The sequence below is a fragment of the Bolinopsis microptera genome, chromosome 9 (genome assembly GCF_026151205.1).
Source record: "Bolinopsis microptera isolate Bmic1 chromosome 9, MBARI_Bmic_1.0, whole genome shotgun sequence".
In the NCBI taxonomy this organism is placed as follows: domain Eukaryota; kingdom Metazoa; phylum Ctenophora; class Tentaculata; order Lobata; family Bolinopsidae; genus Bolinopsis; species Bolinopsis microptera.
Genome location: NC_087080.1, coordinates 16,250,393 through 16,275,199, shown reverse-complemented (window position 1 = coordinate 16,275,199; position 24,807 = coordinate 16,250,393). Strand labels below are relative to the sequence as shown.

The window sequence follows — 24,807 nt, the reverse complement described above, 5'->3', positions numbered from 1 at the left end:
TTCTTATGATACAGTAGGGGATAACACTGGGTATAGAGTTCTTATGATACAATAGGGGATAACACTGGGTATAGAGTTCTTATGATACAATAGGGGATAACACTGGGTATAGAGTTCTTATGATACAATAGGGGATAACACTGGGTATAGAGTTCTTATGATACAATAGGGGATAACACTGGGTATAGAGTTCTTATGATACAATAGGGGATAACACTGGGTATAGAGTTCTTATGATACAATAGGGGATAACACTGGGTATAGAGTTCTTATGATACAATAGGGGATAACACTGGGTATAGAGTTCTTATGATACAATAGGGGATAACACTGGGTATAGAGTTCTTATGATACAATAGGGGATAACACTGGGTATAGAGTTCTGAGTAACAAGCATTTTACCGGTCACATTATCTTATTGTCTCTATAAAATATCTCAGTCAAGAGAATGTTGAGTGGCGTGATTACGTATTAGCGTGATCCCTCAAATGTATTAGAATTATATACAGATAAGATAAATACCTGAGATATTTTTTATTTCCCAACTTGTTACAAACCGCATCCTATTTGTGTAAAAGTGATCACGTGACCTAGAATCATGTGACCTGCCCACGTGTCGTTGTCAAGTGGTTGCTATAGTAGGAAATGTATTCACGTGTCCTCACGTCAGTGTCACGTGACCGTGTGACGCTATGTCGAAACAGTTGAGGATACCACCCAGCCGTACATTTGTCAGTGCAGGTGTTTGCTTTCTGGCTGAACACCACTAAGAGGAGCTTGTTAAAACAGTCATATTGTTTGTTTTGTTTTGTATAATTGTTTAACACGTGATGACGTCTTGTGTGGATGAGAAGCCTGTAATCGACATAAAGCCTGAAATTAGGAGTCTGGAGTCACCAGCAGGGCACCCCCACCCCTCTACCCTGCCTCCCGACCCTCTCAAATCCCCTGCCTCCCAGTTCTATATCCCTGATATGTATGGAATAAGGGACCCTTTAGCGGGCCTCCCCTGCCATCCTGCCTACAACTCCATCCACCACGTCACCCCTGGTAACCCTGTAATGGTACGTTACTCTCATTATGTCACATAAGTTAAATTCCGGAGAATAGATGAGCTCACTTAAATTTGTTTTATTGAATTGTTCAAGAACCCCCCCTCCCCCCCTGATTTGTTCACTGATTATTCGCGGATTTATATATGATTAAATGATTTGCTTAATGCCCAAAAATTATAATTGAAATGGTTCTTAAAATATCTCCAGTGTACATTCTGCTACTTACATTTACACAAGAAATATCTATTAACATTTTATATGATAGATGACGTTAATCTCGTCACCAACTTGAAATAATCAATGTAGAGGTAATCTTGGCCGGGAATAAATAATGTGGGCAAAATCATTTGATTTATTCTAATGATTACCGAATTTCTTTACAAAATTCCATTTTTACATCACGACACTTCTCCGGATCGGGATGAAACAGACTTCGCAGGAAACATTTTTATATAACCCGGAAAACAAAATTTCAACTTTCAAATAAGTTCAATTGTTGGAGTATATCAGAAAATTGTAAAATTCTCAAATATGAAAATAACTGTCGATATCTTTAACTTACATCAACCTCAAATCCATACAGAAAAGAGCAACAATCATTGCCATCTAAAATGTGGTGCTCAACCCCTCCCAGAGATTTAGAGTCATGTGCCCACATTACCCCGAGTAACACATCCACATAACCCTGGGTAACGTGTTCACATTACCATGGGTAACGTGTCCAAATTACCCTGGGTAACTAAATTTCCCCCAGCAACCCCAAATGTGGACTAACAGTCGCCCTCTGTCGCCTGGTCAGATGGGTGGAGGAATGGGGAGTATGCCGCCCATAGGGCACCCTGACAACTACTATTTCAACATGATACCTGGCCAGCACCACAGCTATCTGGATAGTATGGAGGCTGATTATGATTTGACGGAACTCCAATACACTCATGCTACCAAATGTTAGTCTCTTTATATACTTTATTATACAGTAATGAAGTTTCAGCTCAACTCTACAACCAGCACTTTTACCAACGTTTTTCTCACAGAAACAAATACAATCCAAATCTTGCTATCAGAGTTAAATAGAACGCAAAGCTATTGCAGCAAAGTAACATTTTAATTTTAATTTAAAGTATGATAAAAATCAAGCTTTTTTCTACAAAACACAAATTCTAACAATAACAGCAGGTAACACACTAATACAGCAGGTAACACACTAATACAGCAGGTAACACACTAATACAGCAGGTAACACACTAATACAGCAGGTAACACACCAATACGGCAGGTAACACACTAATACAGCATGTAACACACTAATACAGCAGGTAACACACTAATACAGCAGGTAACACACTAATACAGCAGGTAACACACCAATACAGCAGGTAACACACCAATACAGCAGGTAACACACCAATACAGCAGGTAACACACTAATACAGCAGGTAACACACTAATACAGCAGGTAACACACTAATACAGCAGGTAACACACCAATACAGCAGGTAACACACTAATACAGCAGGTAACACACTAATACAGCAGGTAACACACTAATACAGCAGGTAACACACTAATACAGCAGGAAACACACTAATACAGCAGGTAACACACCAATACAGCAGGTAACACACCAATACAGCAGGTAACACACTAATACAGCAGGTAACACACTAATACAGCAGGAAACACACTAATACAGCAGGTAACACACTAATACAGCAGGTAAGACACTAATACAGCAGGTAACACACTAATACAGCAGGTAAGACACTAATACAGCAGGTAACACACTAATACAGCAGGTAACACACCAATACAGCAGGTAACACACTAATACAGCAGGTAACACACCAATACAGCAGGTAACACACTAATACAGCAGGTAAGACACTAATACAGCAGGTAACACACTAATACAGCAGGTAACACACCAATACAGCAGGTAACACACTAATACAGCAGGTAACACACCAATACAGCAGGTAACACACTAATACAGCAGGTAACACACTAATACAGCAGGTAACACACCAATACAGCAGGTAACACACTAATACAGCAGGTAACACACTAATACAGCAGGTAACACACTAATACAGCAGGTAACACACTAATACAGCAGGTAACACACTAATACAGCAGGTAACACACTAATACAGCAGGTAACACACTAATACAGCAGGTAACACACTAATACAGCAGGTAACACACTAATACAGCAGGTAACACACTAATACAGCAGGTAACACACTAATACAGCAGGTACACACTAATACAGCAGGTAACACACTAATACAGCAGGTAACACACTAATACAGCAGGTAACACACTAATACAGCAGGTAACACACTAATACAGCAGGTAACACACTAATACAGCAGGTAACACACTAATACAGCAGGTAACACACTAATACAGCAGGTAACACACTAATACAGCAGGTAACACACTAATACAGCAGGTAACACACTAATACAGCAGGTAACACACTAATACAGCAGGTAACACACTAATACAGCAGGTAACACACTAATACAGCAGGTAACACACTAATACAGCAGGTAACACACTAATACAGCAGGTAACACACTAATACAGCAGGTAACACACTAATACAGCAGGTAACACACTAATACAGCAGGTAACACACTAATACAGCAGGTAACACACTAATACAGCAGGTAACACACTAATACAGCAGGTAACACACTAATACAGCAGGTAACACACTAATACAGCAGATAACACACCAATACAGCAGGTAACACACCAATACAGCAGGTAACACACTAATACAGCAGGTAACACACTAATACAGCAGGTAAAAGTAGAAGCAGGCCCAGAACATCTCCCTCCGCTGCTAAATCTCCTTACTCCTACATCGCCCTCATTACCATGGCAATTAAAAACTCCCCCGAGAAAAAGTAAGTTCAACTAATAAACATTTAAAAGATTTGTTTGTCTCAACGTTTGTATCTACTACTACGTTTGTTGTCCTGCAACACCTTCCTCTCTCCCGAGGTTCTTTTAGTCTAACTATCGGCGATGGAATTATTTACGGTTGCGGACATGATGTTAATGTTAAATATCCGCTGCATGGGGTTCAGCAAAGAAAGTACTCTTACCCAATTAAAGAAAATTTAGTGATTTGTTTCAGTATGAGTTATTTGAGTTATATGAGTTATTTCTGGCCGACATACTTTAAAACATGTTTTTATTATTGCATGGCTGAAATTCTACCACAGCGCAATATTGTTATCCGTTCTTTTATTGACCACAGCTTTCCAGACAAAATCTGACAAAATGATTTTTAGAAAATCATGTTGGCTGTATGTATAGTATGTGTAGTAGGCTGTATTGTATTGGTATAGTATTGGCGGCAAAAGATTCCAGGTTAAACCTTTAGTTTTATATTATAAAGTTACACAAGTCACAACTTAAACAGCGGGTAGTCACAACTTAATTCAATTTTTCCTATTTTTTACGCTGCAAATAAAAATTTTTGGAATGGAGCAAGTCGCGTAATCAAAACCAAAGACAGAAAATGAATATCTGAGACGATTCTTGTTTATTTTGCCTCTTAATTTTGTTATTCTTTCGCAATGTAAACATTGTCCTCGGCCCCCGAAAGGCTCTTATTCCATTGTTGCCTTGGAGCTGCCTAACAAATCATGAATAATATCACGTGGTAAAAACAACAACCAATCAGACTTCGTGATCATTATCACAGGCACGCTCCCCGGCCAATCACAAATGACCTGATGCAGCCAGCAAAGTATAATAAATAGAATTACCGGGTGTAGATCTATCATTGAATTAACTCAGTAAGAGCTGGGGGCCAATGAGATGAGGAGGAGGCCTGAACTCCACCAATCGTGGGACAGGTGAAGACTACGTGACCTACAATGAAAGCTTGTGTAGAAATACTTGCTTCATTATCACATAAATATTAAGAGGTCAGGAAAATGTGGCCACGATATTGGATTACCTCAGACTTAAATGGAGCAGGCTGTATTATTCTACCTGTATATATATAACACACTAATACAGCAAGTAACAGTGTATCAACTATCAAGCACAAGGATAGTCCCAAACATACCATATTGTTACTTGTTAGGTATAATTTATGCAGTCAGTTTTTGGAGTCTACAGTAACGAAGCAACAAAGACAAAATAAAACAGTAGAAACTGAGCAGTTGTTTAATACTTGGAAATGTAAATAACAAATTTGCAAAAACATGTTAGACAAACAAATAAAGTTTACATATGACCATTACAAACAATAAGGGCTATCCAAAGATTTTAGTTTACTTAATCAACTAAAAATGATAATAATAATATTGTTCTATGTTGAGTTTATTTAGCTATCTAGACAAATACACAGTGTGCCATCAGGTGACACTGTGTGTCAATAACCTGGCTCCGTATTCAAGCTCATTAAATTTTCTGGTTTTTATACAATTTCCCTGTTTTATTTTCATTCCGACTAATTTCAGGTTGACATTAGCCCAGATATACGAGTTCATCATGGAGAAGTTCCCATACTACAAAGACAACAAACAAGGGTGGCAGAACAGTATTCGCCACAATCTCAGTCTTAACGATTGCTTCGTCAAGGTTTCTTTCTATCTCCGTTTTCGTCAGAATTTCAACTCCACGCCTTGATTGTGTTGCTTTAAAATGCTCGAATATTTGAACCAGACTAGTCCAGCGTTTATTATGGTCGTGTAAATACAACTTGATTTAGCGTGTGTAACGGAAGTTACTACCCGTCTTAAACAAACAGCGACCAGGTTTTACCACGTGACTAACTACATGTGTCACGTGACAGTGAGGCTAGGAAGTGTGCACACCCTGCTTCTACTTCCCAGTTACCTGGAGCTCACTTTAAACCAACACGTGGGCAACACGTGGGCAACACGTGGGCAACACGTGATCATACCTCCTCGATTCCATTTGTCACTTTGTACTCGTGTGAGGGAGCTGCGTAAAGTATTAGATACACGCAGTGGGCACTGATCTAGTGATAGGAACGATAAACAAAAAACAATACTTTTAGGAAAACGATACAATGTTATTCAGTATCAATTAAAGCAAGCAAAACCATATTTTATATAAAACCTAATATAATATTGCAATTGGAAATTGTTGAGTCCAAGCATATTTTAGGTGAGCTGCCGGTGATTGTACTAATAGTGCTTTGGTTAGCTGCCGGTGATTGTACTAATAGTGCTTTGGTTCTTAATTTTATCAATGGAAGTTTCTAAGCTAGTTTCACTCGAAAGTGAGCGTTAAAATAAAGTGTATGTTCAGGTTCCGAGAGAGCCGGGTAAGCCAGGTAAAGGTAACTACTGGGCACTCGACCCTGCTGCTGAAGACATGTTCGATAACGGCAGTTTCCGGAGGAGGAGAAAGAGGTTCAAGAGACCCAATCATAATGGTAAGAAGTGCGATTAACATGATCGTCACGCCCAACTACCCAGAAATAATTAACATTAAGATGATCCTTATGTCACGCCACTCCAACTACCCAGAAATAATCAACATTAAGATTATCGTCTTCAATTTTGACCAGTTATTACTTAATCAGGGGGATTCTCTCCACCTCACTACACTCAAGGGGTAATGATGAGTGAGGATGACCGGTACTTGCACTCTGACAACAGCCTCTTTACTATAGAGAACCTGGTTAGCGAGGTCAACAGTAACCACAGTAACCACAGTAACCACAGTAACCACAGTAACCACACTCCCAGACTCAATATTAACAGGTTATTTGTCATGCTAACATTCTTATAAGGTATTAGGTGTAAGATTTAATGATTAATTCACAACTCTCCGTCATTTGCGGTAAAATTTTATTATTAACCCTATTTTTGTAGTCTTCACATTGATTAGTCGGTGTTTTAACATCAGGGTGACCCCCCCCCCCCTTTAATGACCCTATTTCAGGGTGACCCCCACCCCTTTAATGACCCTATTTCAGGGTGACTCCCCCCCCCCCTTTAATGACCCTATTTCAGGGTGACTCCCCCCCCCCCCTTTAATGACCCTATTTCAGGGTGACCCCCCCCCCTTTAATGACCCTATTTCAGGGTGACCCCCCCCCTTTAATGACCCTATTTCAGGGTGACCCCCCCCCCTTTAATGACCCTATTTCAGGGTGACCCCCCCCTTTAATGACCCTATTTCAGGGTGACCCCCCCCCCCCCTTAATGACCCTATTTCAGGGTGACCCCCCCCCCCCCTTAATGACCCTATTTCAGGGTGACCCCCCCCCCTTAATGACCCTATTTCAGTGTGACCCCCCCCCCCCCCTTAATGACCCTATTTCAGTGTGACCCCCCCCCTTTACTGACCCTATTTAAGGGTGACTCCCCCCCCCCTTTAATGACCCTATTTCAGGGTGACCCCCCCCCCTTAATGACCCTATTTCAGGGTGACCCCCCCCCCCCCCCCTTAATGACCCTATTTCAGGGTGACCCCCCCCCCCCCCTTTAATGACCCTATTTCAGGGTGACCCCCCCCCCCCCTTTAATGACCCTATTTCAGCCCCTTTAATGACCCTATTTCAGGGTGACCCCCCCCCCCCCTTTAATGACCCTATTTCAGTGTGCAGTCCCTGAAAGATGTGCCACCTCCACCTGACCCTCAGACTGGAGGCTACATCCACTACCCTCCAATACCAGACCCCTACTCTTACCCTCCCGGCCCTTTCAACTTCCACAATGAGGTGAGGTTGGGGCAACAAAAGCTTGCAATTCTATGCGACTAGTAGTAGTAGTAGTAGTGACATTGTCCTGTTTATTGACTTTTAAGTTCCCGTCAAATAACAACTAAAAAACTTACAATATTTTTATTTGTGGCCTTCTTTCAGAATGATGGTACATATTACTATTACTATTACTTTCAGAATGACTGGTCGCTAAGGAGGTTCGAAGCTCACAGACTGCTAAACTTTTCGGGACAGGACGCCTTACCTCCTCCCGACCCTACAAGCTATCTAAATGGCGCACCACCCCAAACCCCTACCCCACCTCAATATTATCCCACTGTCACTTGAGGCAATTAACTGAGTCTTCCATCTCACTTCTACCACTTCACTTCTACCACTTCACTTCTACCACTTCACTTCTACCACTTCACTTCTACCACTTCACTTCTACCACTTCACTTCTACCACTTCACTTCTACCACTTCACTTCTACCACTTCACTTCTACCACTTCACTTCTACCACTTCACTTCTACCACTTCACTTCTACCACTTCACTTCTACCACTTCACTTCTTCCACTTCACTTCTACCACTTCACTTCTACCACTTCACTTCTACCACTTCACTTCTACCACTTCACTTCTACCACTTCACTTCTACCACTTCACTTCTACCACTTCACTTCTACCACTTCACTTCTACCACTTCACTTCTACCACTTCACTTCTACCACTTCACTTCTACCACTTCACTTCTACCACTTCACTTCTACCACTTCACTTCTACCACTTCACTTCTACCACTTCACTTCTGTCTTCTACCACTTCACTTCTACCACTTCATTTCTGTCTTTTACCACTTCACTTCTACCACTTCATTTCGATTAAATATCCGCTCAGATGATAAGTATACCCTACTACTAAAGAATAAGTAAATGTTTGTATCTACAGAACTGATACCTACTGGTTATAAACCGATAATAAGGACAGCTGATAATTTATGAATAATAATTTCCTGATGATACAATATTTCCCGTAATGTGTCCGTAACCTTTATAGTTTATACTCCAGTAGCAGGAAGGGCAGTGCTGGAATATAACCTTTATCAGTCAAAACAAGTGTAATTGTTGTTCAATTCTAAGATAATTTATTGATTTGTGAGATTTGGAATTTGTGTGTGAAATATTTTTCAGTTTTATACATTAACAGTTTGAGAACTAGAGTGAAATTATTTTATATGATGTGTTTAAACAATGAATTAATATTTCTATGATTCAAGACTCTTTGAAATCTCAATAAACTTATCGACCTATTTAAGAATAAAACCACGTAACACTTGACACCAAAATCTAACCTCTCAAAATTGCTAAAAACTGTCATAGGTTTACCACTTTGTTAACAGTTCCTTCGAAAATGGGGTCTTTCACCTAGCTTTTAAAAACAGCAAAAATGGTACCTACCCGGATAGGTTTTGTAAAAATGCATTTCTTAACGCTAAAGACACATTTTTAATACAAGACAGGTTTACTTAGCTTCCTCGGCAAAGCTTACTCCCCAATAAGCATTATAAGGGGTCAAGCTTTAAACTTAAAGCAGAGATGTAACATGTATGTAAGCTTTAAACTAGGTTAAACTGTTTTAAATCATATCTTAGAAACAGGAAACAGTTTGTATCAGCTGGCTCCTCCAAATCCACGACCAAACAAATTATATGCGGTGTGATTCAAGGATCAACTTGACCCAGTGCAATGTCTCAACTTGACTCAGTGCAATGTCTCAACCTGACTCAGTGCAATGTCTCGACTTGACTCAGTGCAATGTCTCAACCTGACTCAGTGCAATGTCTCGACTTAACTCAGTGCAATGTCTCAACTTGACTCAGTGCAATGTCTCAACCTGACTCAGTGCAATGTCTCGACTTGACTCAGTGCAATGTCTCGACTTGACTCAGTGCAATGTCTCGACTTGACTCAGTACAATGTCTCAACTTAACTCAGTGCAATGTCTCGACTTGACTCAGTGCAATGTCTCGACTTGACTCAGTGCAATGTCTCGACTTGACTCAGTGCAATGTCTCAACCTGACTCAGTGCAATGTCTCAACTTGACTCAGTGCAATGTCTCAACCTGACTCAGTGCAATGTCTCGACTTGACTCAGTGCAATATCTCGACTTGACTCAGTGCAATGTCTCGACTTGACTCAGTACAATGTCTCAACTTAACTCAGTGCAATGTCTCGACTTGACTCAGTGCAATGTCTCGACTTGACTCAGTGCAATGTCTCGACTTGACTCAGTGCAATGTCTCGACTTGACTCAGTACAATGTCTCAACTTAACTCAGTGCAATGTCTCAACTTGACTCAGTACAATGTCTCGACTTGACTCAGTGCAATGTCTCGACTTGACTCAGTACAATGTCTCAACTTAACTCAGTGCAATGTCTCAACTTGACACAGTACAATGTCTCGACTTGACTCAGTGCAATGTCTCGACTTGACTCAGTGCAATGTCTCGACTTGACTCAGTACAATGTCTCAACTTAACTCAGTGCAATGTCTCGACTTGACTCAGTACAATGTCTCAACTTAACTCAGTGCAATGTCTCGACTTGACTCAGTGCAATGTCTCGACTTGACTCAGTGCAATGTCTCGACTTGACTCAGTGCAATGTCTCGACTTGACTCAGTTCAATGTCTCGACTTGACTCAGTGCAATGTCTCGACTTGACTCAGTGCAACGTCTCGACTTGACTCAGTGCAATGTCTCGACTTGACTCAGTACAATGTCTCAACTTAACTCAGTGCAATGTCTCAACTTGACTCAGTGCAATGTCTCAACTTGACTCAGTGCAATGTCTCAACTTGACTCAGTGCAATGTCTCAACTTGACTGAGTGCAATGTCTCAACTTGACTCAGTGCAATGTCTCGACTTGACTCAGTGCAATGTCTCGACTTGACTCAGTACAATGTCTCAACTTAACTCAGTGCAATGTCTCAACTTGAGTTTTGACTGAGTGCAATGTCTCGACTTGATTCAGTGCAATGTCTCGACTTGACTCAGTGCAATGTCTCAACTTGACTCAGTGCAATGTCTCGACTTGACTCTGTGCAATGTCTCAACTTGACTCAATGCAATGTTTCAACTTGACTCAGTGCAATGTCTCAACTTGACTCAGTGCAATGCTTCAACTTGACTCAATGCAATGTCTCGACTTGACTCAGTGCAATATATCAACTCGACTCAGTGCAATGTCTCAACTTGACTTAGTGCAATGTCTCGACTTGACTCAGTGCAATGTCTCAATTTGGCTCAGTGCAATGTCTCAACTTGGCTCAGTGCAATGTCTCAACTTGGTTCAGTGCAATGTCTCAACTTGACTGAGTGCAATGTCTCAACTTGGCTCAGTGCAATGTCTCAATTTGGTTCAGTGCAATGTCTCAACTTGGTTCAGTGCAATGTCTCAACTTGACTGAGTGCAATGTCTCAACTTGGCTCAGTGCAATGTCTCAACTTGGTTCAGTGCAATGTCTCAACTTGGCTCAGTGCAATGTCTCAACTTGGTTCAGTGCAATGTCTCAACTTGGCTCAGTGCAATGTCTCAACTTGGTTCAGTGCAATGTCTCAACTTGACTGAGTGCAATGTCTCAACTTGGCTCAGTGCAATGTCTCAATTTGGTTCAGTGCAATGTCTCAACTTGGTTCAGTGCAATGTCTCAACTTGACTGAGTGCAATGTCTCAACTTGGCTCAGTGCAATGTCTCAACTTGGTTCAGTGCAATGTCTCAACTTGGTTCAGTGCAATGTCTCAACTTGACTGAGTGCAATGTCTCAACTTGGCTCAGTGCAATGTCTCAATTTGGTTCAGTGCAATGTCTCAACTTGGTTCAGTGCAATGTCTCAACTTGACTGAGTGCAATGTCTCAACTTGGCTCAGTGCAATGTCTCAACTTGGTTCAGTGCAATGTCTCAACTTGACTGAGTGCAATGTCTCAACTTGGCTCAGTGCAATGTCTCAACTTGGTTCAGTGCAATGTCTCAACTTGGTTCAGTGCAATGTCTCAACTTGACTGAGTGCAATGTCTCAACTTGGCTCAGTGCAATGTCTCAATTTGGTTCAGTGCAATGTCTCAACTTGGTTCAGTGCAATGTCTCAACTTGACTGAGTGCAATGTCTCAACTTGGCTCAGTGCAATGTCTCAACTTGGTTCAGTGCAATGTCTCAACTTGGCTCAGTGCAATGTCTCAACTTGGTTCAGTGCAATGTCTCAACTTGACTTAGTGCAATGTCTCGACTTGACTCAGTGCAATGTCTCAACTTGGCTCAGTGCAATGTCTCAACTTGGCTCAGTGCAATGTCTCAACTTGGTTCAGTGCAATGTCTCAACTTGACTCAGTGCAATGTCTCAATTTGGCTCAGTGCAATGTCTCAACTTGGCTCAGTGCAATGTCTCAACTTGGTTCAGTGCAATGTCTCAACTTGACTTAGTGCAATGTCTCGACTTGACTCAGTGCAATGTCTCAATTTGGCTCAGTGCAATGTCTCAACTTGGCTCAGTGCAATGTCTCAACTTGGTTCAGTGCAATGTCTCAACTTGACTGAGTGCAATGTCTCAACTTGGCTCAGTGCAATGTCTCAACTTGGTTCAGTGCAATGTCTCAACTTGACTGAGTGCAATGTCTCAACTTGACTGAGTGCAATGTCTCAACTTGGTTCAGTGCAATGTCTCAACTTGACTGAGTGCAATGTCTCAATTTGGCTCAGTGCAATGTCTCAACTTGGCTCAGTGCAATGTCTCAACTTGGTTCAGTGCAATGTCTCAACTTGACTGAGTGCAATGTCTCAACTTGGCTCAGTGCAATGTCTCAACTTGGTTCAGTGCAATGTCTCAACTTGACTGAGTGCAATGTCTCAACTTGACTGAGTGCAATGTCTCAACTTGGCTCAGTGCAATGTCTCAACTTGACTCAGCATCTCCACATATTGTTCCGGAAGACAGTCCGCCCCTTCAAGTACCATGCTCATGTACATGGCAGTAGGTTTTCTGTGAATTTCCAGTCTGTTAGGATATCCCACATACACCCAGCATTCCAGGGAGCTTGTCTCTACTTCTAGTTCTAGAGACGTGGAAACTGGGACCTCGCTTGTCTCTACTTCTAGTTCTAGAGACGTGGAGCCTGGGACCTTGCTTGTCTCTATTTTGACGACTGGAGAGTGAAGTGTGCCGTCTGTGTCGTCTTCGACGATGTAAGGAAATATCCTGAACATATTTTCGTGTAAATATTTTACAATTGGACCCTTTGTATATCATGACCTATCATCGAACCAAACAAAGCAGCAATCATATAATAATTTTAATCATTAACAACAATCTTCAACAAATTGGTCATTAGTCATTATTGCAATTTATTTAAGCGTATCTGCTTAGTGCTTATATATTAGTAGTGCTTATATATTAGTAGTGCTTATATATTTGAAACATTTAAACCAAGAAGCTGTGTTTTACCGTGATGAGCTTTCAGTAATGTAAGTATGTAACATTTTATTACGTGAACTATTATTATATGTTGTGTTAACCAGTAAATCAGTTCTTTATCTTGTTAGTGTGCTTCATTAGTGTGCTTCATTAGTGTGCTTCATTATAATGATTCATTAGTGTGCTTCATTAGTGTGCTTCATTAGTGTGCTTCATTAGTGTGCTTCATTAGTATGCTTCATTATAGTGTGCTATAGTGTGGTATAGTGTGCTTCCTAAAATACAATATATTTATATTTTTCGATAATATTGATAAATGAGTATAGACTGTAGAACCCTTATCCACGACTCTTAACGACTTTGTGAATTAACCCCAGATTTACAATGTCCCTCGATTTGGGAGGAAATCCTCAGCAGGATTTTGTGAAGGGTCACGTGATATCATACTAAAGGTCACGTGATATCATACTAAAATGTAGACATTTTCCCGTCAGTTTGGGGAAAGGGAAAAGGTAAGTTTGAGTTTCTCTGATGCCAAAATAGTTGTTATTCAAATGTAATAGTTAGCTACAAAACGAGCTTGACCAAATGTTATCCTCCCAGAAGAATTCCAGGAAACTGAGTTTGTATACATACGTGGTATATCAGTTAGCTATATATACTATATATACTTTAATTATACTACTATATATAGTATATATATATATATATATATAAAGCGAGACACATAAAAGTAATGTAATCTTATAGCAGCTGTTTTGTAGAACCAACATGCTTATAAATGATTGCTCAGATAGTATATATTATTTCAGTACTAATAATTAGGTTAATAATGAGAGATAAGAAATGAGGACTAAACTAGAACACTAGGACACTGCACTAACGTGTTGACAGTAAGCTTAGTCCTGCAGTAGGTGGCTCCCTCGTGTTCATCCAGCTTCTCTAGCAAATCTTCATCTACCCTATACACCACCCCGTACACCTTACTGCTCCTGTCACGTGATATCGAACAAATCCCTTACAAATAGAGATAACCATGTCATAACCATGTCATAACCATGTCATAACCATGTCATAACCATGTCATAACCATTTCATAACCATGTCATAACCATGTCATGACCATGTCATAACCATGTCATAACCATGTCATAACCATGTCATAACCATGTCATAACCATGTCATAACCATTTCATAACCATGTCATAACCATGTCATGACCATGTCATAACCATGTCATAACCATGTCATAACCATGTCATAACCATGTCATAACCATGTCATAACCATGTCATAACCATTTCATAACCATGTCATAACCATGTCATAACCATGTCATAACCATGTCATAACCATGTCATGACCATGTCATAACCATGTCATAACAAAGGGGTAAACATTTTATTGAAATATATCATGCATGTTAAGTGTTAACTTATACATATATGGACATGTTCATTGAAGTTTGAGGATATTGGTAAATATTAGCGGCCTTATTAAATGGCACGATTAGGCAAAATTTGTCACACTATGAAACTATATAAACGCTTCATGGTTAGGATAATCGTTTCATCCTCTAGGTAAACTTTGTCACATAACGATATCTTTATCAGATTTTAAGATATCGCTTAAATTCGGCCGGCAGTGAGATTCCGACATTGTCACACTATAAAAACGTGACAGAGTTAACTTAACATGGCCCCTTGCTGCCCTTGTTTGACCAAATTTTCGAATTACTAGTTCATAAGATAGTTCCATACTCATAGGAATACAAGGAATAAAAGGAATACAAATTTAAAATCTTAAGTTACAATAGTAACTGTTAAGATAATAACAATATCATAAAATTTAAATTTATTATATTAATATAACTTAAACTAAAGTGAAAAATAAAGATTTTGACAAAAAAAGAATAACAATATATGACCATAATATGACATTATTTACACATTATCTACATATTCAGCGACTTTTTTCGTTAAAATCTACCACCAGGTAAATTCCGTCACACATTTAAGAAATTTATACGAGGGATGTTTATGACACCCTGACAAGGAATGCCGAATAGTTTAGCATTATTTTATGACTTGAATGTGTTGGGAATTGTTAGAATATCTCAATATTATAAGCAAATAAAAACGTATAAGGTACAATAAGCTTGTCATCCCTAGTTGCCAAGTCTCTAAACAAGATGGTTCTAAACCGGTTGAAGCCAGAAATCGAGACAATTCTGCGTAGAAACCAGAATGGATTCAGACCAGGAAGGTCAACAACTCAACAGATATTGGTACTGAGACGTCTTATAGAGGGTGTCAAGAGTCGGAAACTGCCAGCTGTTCTGACATTTATAGACTTTAAGAAGGCTTTCGACAGTGTACATCGTGGGAAAATGCTAAAGATTCTAGAAGCTTACGGCATTCCAGTCAAAATCGTGCAGCTTATACGGCTCATGTACGAGAAGACAATGGCCAAAGTCCTAACTCCAGACGGAGAAACTGAATTGTTCGAGATACTTGCAGGTGTGTTACAGGGTGATACCTTAGCACCTTACCTCTTTGCAATAGTCATCGACTACTGTATGAGGCAAGCCATAGGCGATGATGCGGAGCGACTTGGACTCACCCTCGAACGTAGAAAAAGCAGAAGAGTGGGGCCCAAGATCATCACCGATGTGGACTTTGCAGATGATATAGCACTTATATCTGAGGACATGGACAAGGCTAACGAGTTCCTGCTCAGAGTAGAATCGGCGGCAGCAAGCGTGGGACTACACATAAACGAAGGCAAGACCAAGGTCATGACACTGAATATGGAGGATCGATCTAGCGACCTACAAAGTCGATCCGGGGAAGCCATAGAAAATGTAGATGATTTCATCTACTTAGGCTCCTGGATTGAGAGCACAGATAGGGAGATAAGGGTTAGAAAGGGAAAAGCGTGGGGTGCCCTACATAGACTGAAGGATATATGGAAATCCAAACTCTCAAAGAGCCTAAAGATTAGATTGTTCATAGCGGCTTGTGAATCAGTACTGCTCTACGGATCAGAAACCTGGACACTGACAAAGGCTCAAGAGAAAAGTTTGGACGGGACATACACAAAGATGTTGCGTATGGTGCTGGGTATCTCATGGAAGGACAAGGTCAGCAATATAACTTTGTATGGTAGCCTCCCAAGGCTGTCAAACAAGTTACGAAGCAGGAGATTAAAAATGGCGGGACACTGCATCCGACATCCTGAGCTACTTGCCAGTGATTTAGTCTTATGGGAACCTACGCACGGTAGAGCACAGCAAGGCCGACCAAGACAAAGCTACTTGTCTATGTTACTGAAGGAAGTTGGGACAAACTCTAAAGAGGAACTGCGAACCCTGATGCGGGACAGGGATATATGGAGGGGGTTTTCTGGCGTAGATCGGACTTAGCTCCGACATAGTAGTAGTAGTAGTAGTAGTAGTAAGGTACAAAAATGTAAACTTTGTCACATATATTTGTATGATATCTCAACAATCAACATGTGTGAAATTAAGTAACAAATTACTACTCTATTTGCTCCTTGTTGGCAAAACAACTAGTTTATTGACATAAGTATGATGATAAGGTAACATTATATTCTAATCGAGGTATAATTTTTCAAAATAGGGGCAAGAAGTGTAAATTTCGTCACACAAGTTATTGTAAAAGTTAAATTCATTTCCTTTCAAATAATCTGTCCTTATTATAGTTTGAATTGATTTATACAGGAAATATAGAAACCCATACCAATTTTTGTCACATTGAATTTTTACTTATACTGTCGGGGCAGGAAACATGAATTTTGTCATATTTCGGTAACTTAGCAAAATTAACCTCAACATTGTTAAACTTGAGTTCCGATTTGCTGAATAATAACTTACCAATCATTTCTGGAAGAATATTGAATATTGAAGAATCGAATATTGAAGAATCGAGGTATGGTTATCATTGTTTCAAAATTTAACCTATTAACGATTTCGTGTCAATTTTGTGACAATGTTCGCATCAACTGCCCTTAACTTGAATCAACTTTATCGTCCTTATATAATAGAGTTTCTCCGCCTTTCAAACCAAAAAAAGATGGGTACCCTTAGATATAAATGATTTCGGCAATTCACCGAAAATTTCAAATTCCATCATGTAATGTGACAGAATTTACATCATTTCCCAATAACCAAGTGCTTGTATTTGCTAACTTTTCAAAACAACATATGTTAGGGCTATTATCGGTAAAAGAACCATCAAATAATGAATTGAAAGGGTTTTGAGGACATCTTACAGTAGAAAAGAGGTACCATATTCTGAGTGTAAAAAGTTGACCAAACATTGCCTTATAACCGCTCGATCCGTGCCCTTTGTATAAATATAATTGATAGATTGACCTAATCTACTATATTTTGGCATGCTAATTGGGCAGCTATGGTTAACAAAGTCACAAAAATGTGAAATTTTAACCATTATAGTGCCTAACAACAATAGATTTTCTTTCTGAGCACTGAGCAGTGTAAATATGAGAGTACTAGCCCGGCCGTATTATTGTTTAAGATGGGTAAATGTATTCTTGTATAAATTTGTATTGATCCCGTTTGAATTTGATGCGACAAGGAAAAGTTCTCTTATCAGGAAAGGAATTACTCATCGTTTCACTTTCAATGTTACAACATCGTATTATATTCATGATCTCAAATTATTTTTTTATATAGTAGTGTTGAAAGTATGGGTCATGTGGCAAATGTCCAGAACTTCTGAAAATTAAGCCACTATCATCGAAAACGCTATTTTTTTAATTAACCAATATCCTCAAACTTCAATGAACGTGTCCATATATTAACATTTCACTGTAATTACCTGTTAGATCAGGATCTGCAGCCCAAACAACATTATCTTCATCCTCTGAGTCATACTCATCAGCGTGACTGAACGTTATCTTCCAGCCTAGTTGGAAACTGAACGTTATCTTCCAGCCTAGTTGGAAACTGAACGTTATCTTCCAGCCTAGTTGGAAACTGAACGTTATCTTCCAGCCTAGTTGGAAACTGAACGTTATCTTCCAGTCTAGTTGGAAACTGAACGTTATCTTCCAGCTTAGTTGGAAACTGAACGTTATCTTCCAGCCTAGTTGGAAACTGAACGTTATCTTCCAGCTTAGTTGGAAACTGAACGTTATCTTCCAGCCTAGTTGGAAACTGAACGTTATATTCCAGCCTAGTTGGAAACTGAACGTTATCTTCCAGCTTAGTTGGAAACTGAACGTTATCTTCCAGTCTAGTTGGAAACTAAACGTTATCTCCCAGCCTAGTTGGAAACTGAACGTTATCTTCCAGCCTAGTTGGAAACTGAACGTTATCTTCCAGCCTAGTTGGAAACTGAACGTTATCTTCCAGTCTAGTTGGAAACTAAACGTTATCTCCCAGCCTAGTTGGAAACTGAACGTTATCTTCCAGCCTAGTTGGAAACTGAACGTTATCTTCCAGCTTAGTTGGAAACTGAACGTTATCTTCCAGCCTAGTTGGAAACTGAACGTTATCTTCCAGCCTAGTTGGAAACTGAAAATTATCTTCCAGCCTAGTTGGAAACTGAACATCATCTTCCAGCCTAGTTGGAAACTGAACAATATCTGTTCAGTTAGTTGGAAACTGAACGTTATCTTCCAGCCTAGTTACAAAACTGAACGTTATCTCCCAGCCTAGTTGGAAACTGAACGTTATCTTCCAGCCTAGTTGGAAACTGAACGTTATCTTCCAGCCTAGTTGGAAACTGGACGTTATCTTCCAGCCTAGTTGGAAACTGAACGTTATCTCCCAGCCTAGTTGGAAACTGAACGTTATCTTCCAGCCTAGTTGGAAACTGAACGTTATCTTCCAGCCTAGTTGGAAACTGAACGTTATCTTCCAGCCTAGTTGGAAACTGAACGTTATCTTCCAGCCTAGTTGGAAACTGAACGTTATCTTCCAGCCTAGTTGGAAACTGAACGTTATATTCCAGCCTAGTTGGAAACTGAACGTTATCTTCCAGCCTAGTTGGAAACTGAACATTATCTTCCAGCCTAGTTGGAAACTGAACGTTATCTTCCAGCCTAGTTGGAAACTGAACGTTATCTTCCAGCCTAGTTGGAAACTGAACGTTATATTCCAGCCTAGTTGGAAACTGAACGTTATCTTCCAGCCTAGTTGGAAACTGAACATTATCTTCCAGCCTAGTTGGAAACTGAACGTTATCTTCCAGCCTAGTTGGAAACTGAACGTTATCTTCCAGCCTAGTTGGAAACTGAACGTTATCTTCCAGCCTAGTTGGAAACTGAACGTTATCTTCCAGCCTTGTTGGAAAGTGAACGTTATCTTCCAGCCTAGTTGGAAACTGAACGTTATCTTCCAGCCTAGTTGGAAACTGAACGTTATCTTCCAGCTTAGTTGGAAACTGAACGTTATCTTCCAGCCTAGTTGGAAACTGAACGTTATCTTCCAGCCTAGTTGGAAACTGAACGTTATCTTCCAGCCTAGTTGGAAACTGAACGTTATCTTCCAGCCTAGTTGGAAACTGAACGTTATCTTCCAGCCTAGTTGGAAACTGAACGTTATCTTCCAGCCTAGTTGGAAACTGAACGTTATCTTCCAGCCTAGTTGGAAACTGAACGTTATCTTCCAGCCTAGTTGGAAACTGAACGTTATCTTCCCCTAGTTGGAAAGTGAACGTTATCTTCCAGCCTAGTTGGAAACTGAACGTTATCTTCCAGCCTAGTTGGAAACTGAACGTTATCTTCCAGCCTAGTTGGAAACTGAACGTTATCTTCCAGCCTAGTTGGAAACTGAACGTTATCTTCCAGCCTAGTTGGAAACTGAACGTTATCTTCCAGCCTAGTTGGAAACTGAACGTTATATTCCAGCCTAGTTGGAAACTGAACGTTATCTTCCAGTATAGTTGGAAACTGAACGTTATCTTCCAGCCTAGTTGGAAACTGAACGTTATCTTCCAGCCTAGTTGGAAACTGAACGTTATCTTCCAGCCTAGTTGGAAACTACACGTTATCTTCCAGCCTAGTTGGAAACTGAACGTTATATTCCAGCCTAGTTGGAAACTGAACGTTATCTTCCAGCCTAGTTGGAAACTGAACGTTATCTTCCAGCCTAGTTGGAAAGTGAACGTTATCTTCCAGCCTAGTTGGAAACTGAACGTTATCTTCCAGCCTAGTTGGAAACTGAACGTTATCTTCCAGCCTAGTTGGAAACTGAACGTTATCTTCCAGCCTAGTTGGAAACTGAACGTTATCTTTTAGTCGCCGATCATGCTTGCCAGCTCTGTGATCATATTCATAATCATGTAATTATGATTTTTCAAACCGTGTAGTTCAGCAAAAAGTCGTCGATGAAAACGTCCACAACACTTTTTGAATTGTTTTGAGCTCATGTTACTTCCGTATGCAAAATACCAACATCGCATATTTCCCATCCTTTAAATAGTTTATTAATATTATAATGTATAACTATTGGCTCGTGTGGTAGTGGTACAAAACCATCAATTAAACCACCGACTGATTAAAAAACCCTTTACCATTTGGCTTTGTCAGTGTTTTCTCGGCACTATACCGAAAAAACCAACCCCGTAACTCGTAAGCCGCTCGGAAATTACACATGCACACACACACACACACACACACACACACACACACACACACACACACACACACACACACACACACACACACACACACACACACACACACACACACACACACACACACAGAAAACACACATTCTGAGATTATTGTTTAAGATATAGTACACAAACTAGTAGTACATTAGTATATATAGTACACAAACTTTCAGTCCTTACCTTATATGCAGTAATAAATATTGACCAAGGTAAATCTACATTCTACAGTCTTAAGAATAAGATTCGCTGTATAAATGATAAATTTAAGTAGTAGCATTTATTTTTTGTTACTTTATATTTGTTATCTAGCTAGAACTTTTAATAATCTGTTTTCGCACTTTTGAGTAGGTCGATCATATAATTGATGTTTTAGGACAAAGTGAGAGTCTCCGCTTAGTTTTTCGGCCCACGCCTTTGTCATGGACGAGACGTTACAATTAGTACTACGTTACATAGCTCAATAAATGTAATATATTTGCAGTGTTGTAATTAGTTTAAATTAGAACTTAGACTGATATTTATTTGATAAATTTTAAAGTAATTATTGATATTCATCGCCCAGAAAGGAAAATAAGATGATCCGATCATGTCCTAATAGATCACAGTGAGCAGTTGGATGTCCGGTTTAAAAGAGTCTCCGGAGCCTGACATCCCCTCCCAGTCTCTTAGTACATCCCCTCCCATATTACTATACACTGAGTCTCACAAACCACTTGAGTCACTAACTCGCCCTATCATGGCTTCAAAGAAAATGGATTCAGAAACAGAAGATACTCCAGATGACGGAGAAATAGGCGTTGTGAGCTCGACACCTCTGTATCCAGCAACTGTTACTCATGGAGGGGAGGAATTGTGCGATAATACTACTAATAATAATGATAATGATAATAGTAGTGGTATAGACACTACTGATAATGATAAAGTCGACGGACTCTATCTAATTCAAAATTATGATGAGGTTGAACTTGATCGATCAGGAGAGCAAATTCTTGTGAATAGTACTACTACTACTACTACTATTAGTAGTGTTCTTGTGAATGAGAAAACCAGGTGTCCGCAGTCTGAAGCAGGTTGGGACCCTGTCCCGACCAGCTCTATCAATGGAGAGATTCCTGACGAGGAAGATAAGAATGAGTTGGAAATTCAGAAACTCAGCAAGACTTCATCGGCTGGTGAAACAGAGTCAGTTTCCTCATCTCTTTCTGGTAGTAGTACTAGTAGTAGTAGTAGTAGTAGTGATGGTAGTTGCAATGTGGCTTCTAGTACGACGGAGCCAATTTCGTTCACTAATTACCAAGTTGACGCTAAGTCACCACTTGCAGTCAACCTCAAGAAAACATTTGAAAATACTGCGAGAGTTGGTGAAGCAACATGCAGTATGAACATTGAAGAAATAGAAGAAATACAAAAGAGCTCGACACCTGTATCAGATCCTATACCAGGTGCTAGTACAGGCCCGACACCTGTAACGGATCCTATACCAGGTGCTAGTACAGGCCCGACACCTGTAACGGATCCTATACCAGGTGCTAGTACAGGCCCGACACCTGTAACGGATCCTATACCAGGTGATAGCTCGACACCTGTATCAGATCCTATACCAGGTGATAGTGCAGGCCCGACACCTGTAACGGATCCTATACCAGGTGGTGATAGTGCAGGCCCGACACCTGTAACGGATCCTATACCAGGTGATAGTGCAGGCCCGACACCTGTATCAGATCCTATACCAGGTGATAGCTCGACACCTGTATCAGATCCTATACCAGGTGATAGTGCATGCCCGACACCTGTATCAGATCCTATACCAGGTGATAGCTCGACACCTGTATCAGATCCTATACCAGGTGATAGCTCGACACCTGTATCAGATCCTATACCAGGTGATAGCCCGACACCTGTATCAGATCCTATACCAGGTGATAGCTCGACACCTGTATCAGATCCTATACCAGGTGATAGTGCAGGCCCGACACCTGTAACGGATCCTATACCAGGTGCTAGTGCAGGCCCGACACCTGTATTAGATCCTATACCAGGTGATAGTGCAGGCCCGACACCTGTAACGGATCCTATACCAGGTGATAGTGCAGGCCCGACACCTGTAACGGATCCTATACCAGGTGCTAGTGCAGGCCCGACACCTGTATTAGATCCTATACCAGGTGATAGTGCAGGCCCGACACCTGTAACGGATCCTATACCAGGTGATAGTGCAGGCCCGACACCTGTAACGGATCCTATACCAGGTGATAGTGCAGGCCCGACACCTGTATCAGATCCTATACCAGGTGATAGCTCGACACCTGTATCAGATCCTATACCAGGTGATAGCCCGACACCTGTATCAGATCCTATACCAGGTGATAGCCCGACACCTGTATCAGATCCTATACCAGGTGATAGCTCGACACCTGTATCAGATCCTATACCAGGTGATAGCTCGACACCTGTATCAGATCCTATACCAGGTGATAGCCCGACACCTGTATCAGATCCTATACCAGGTGATAGCTCGACACCTGTATCAGATCCTATACCAGGTGATAGTGCAGGCCCGACACCTGTAACGGATCCTATACCAGGTGCTAGTGCAGGCCCGACACCTGTATTAGATCCTATACCAGGTGATAGTGCAGGCCCGACACCTGTAACGGATCCTATACCAGGTGATAGTGCAGGCCCGACACCTGTAACGGATCCTATACCAGGTGATAGTGCAGGCCCGACACCTGTAACGGATCCTATACCAGGTGATAGTGCAGGCCCGACACCTGTAACGGATCCTATACCAGGTGCTAGTACAGGCCCGACACCTGTAACGGATCCTATACCAGGTGCTAGTACAGGCCCGACACCTGTAACGGATCCTATACCAGGTGATAGTGCAGGCCCGACACCTGTAACGGATCCTATACCAGGTGATAGCTCGACACCTGTAACGGATCCTATACCAGGTGCTAGTACAGGCCCGACACCTGTAACGGATCCTATACCAGGTGATAGTGCAGGCCCGACACCTGTATCAGATCCTATACCAGGTGATAGTGCATGCTGCTGCTGCTGCCCTGACACCTGCTGTAATTGTTATGGCTCCAGTGGGGACGGTGAAGATGGTTCAGGTTGTTTCCCTTTCTTGACCGATTTATTCTCATGGTTAGGAATCTTTAGAGAGCGAAATGAATCCTCGCCTTCAAATTTATCGTTGAGCCGATCAATAAAAACTCTAGATGTTGAGATAAAACGCCAAAAGTTGAAAGGTGATCGGACAGAAGTTAAAGTTAAAAGTGGATATGAAGTAGAACCGATATCTGATCATAAAAGCTCTTGTTCGAACCATTCCACTAAGACATCGTTACGTCAAAGCGTGTATGTCGAGGAACCAGAAATTGAGGTGGAAGATTTTACAGCGATGGAAAATGTTCCTAAAAATACGCAAGCGGAAACAAATCCTACAAAACTTCCGTCGGATAATTTATCTGAAATAATCGAACTTTCACTGAACATAGAAACAGCGCCAAGAGAAACGCCGGAAACGCTACAACTACAATCCGTTGGACCAGCGGAGTGGACCGAAATATTCAGCTTCAAGGGAATGATGGACAAGTTTTCTTTGTATAAAGATATGCTGTTATCACCAACTCAGGACGGGAGTGAACGCAGAGTTACACCTACTGAAAATGTGGTGGTGGACCGTACACCGAGCCCTGTGGTATCACTAGCTCCGTCAGATCCGCCCGATGTTGTGTCCCCAATTAGCGATCCAGACGTATTCGAGAGACCTGATGACAGTTCCATCACTACTAGCACAAAAAAATCAGAGAAAAAGGGAGTAAAATCCAAATTTAAACGCTGGTTCAACTTGAAAGTGGTGGCACAGGAAAACAAGAACAGATATTAAT

At 40.8% G+C, this 24,807-nt stretch overlaps 2 protein-coding genes across 2 annotated transcripts; both read left to right on the top strand.

Moving 5' to 3' along the window:
- Nucleotides 1-725: 725 nt before the first annotated feature.
- LOC134820523 (forkhead box protein D2-like) lies at nucleotides 726-9,051 on the top strand. The gene is made up of 8 exons (XM_063830948.1): nucleotides 726-1,064; nucleotides 1,810-2,002; nucleotides 3,868-3,973; nucleotides 5,546-5,666; nucleotides 6,363-6,489; nucleotides 6,640-6,820; nucleotides 7,662-7,782; nucleotides 7,963-9,051. The coding sequence occupies exons 1-8, from the start codon at nucleotides 831-833 to the stop codon at nucleotides 8,110-8,112; spliced, it is 1,233 nt and encodes a 410-aa protein (XP_063687018.1). The 5' UTR covers nucleotides 726-830; the 3' UTR covers nucleotides 8,113-9,051.
- A 12,590-nt stretch (nucleotides 9,052-21,641) lies between these two features.
- LOC134821438 (cell surface glycoprotein 1-like) lies at nucleotides 21,642-24,806 on the top strand. Its single transcript, XM_063832180.1, has one exon. The coding sequence runs from the start codon at nucleotides 21,642-21,644 to the stop codon at nucleotides 24,804-24,806; it is 3,165 nt and encodes a 1,054-aa protein (XP_063688250.1).
- The last annotated feature ends 1 nt before the right edge of the window (nucleotide 24,807 follows it).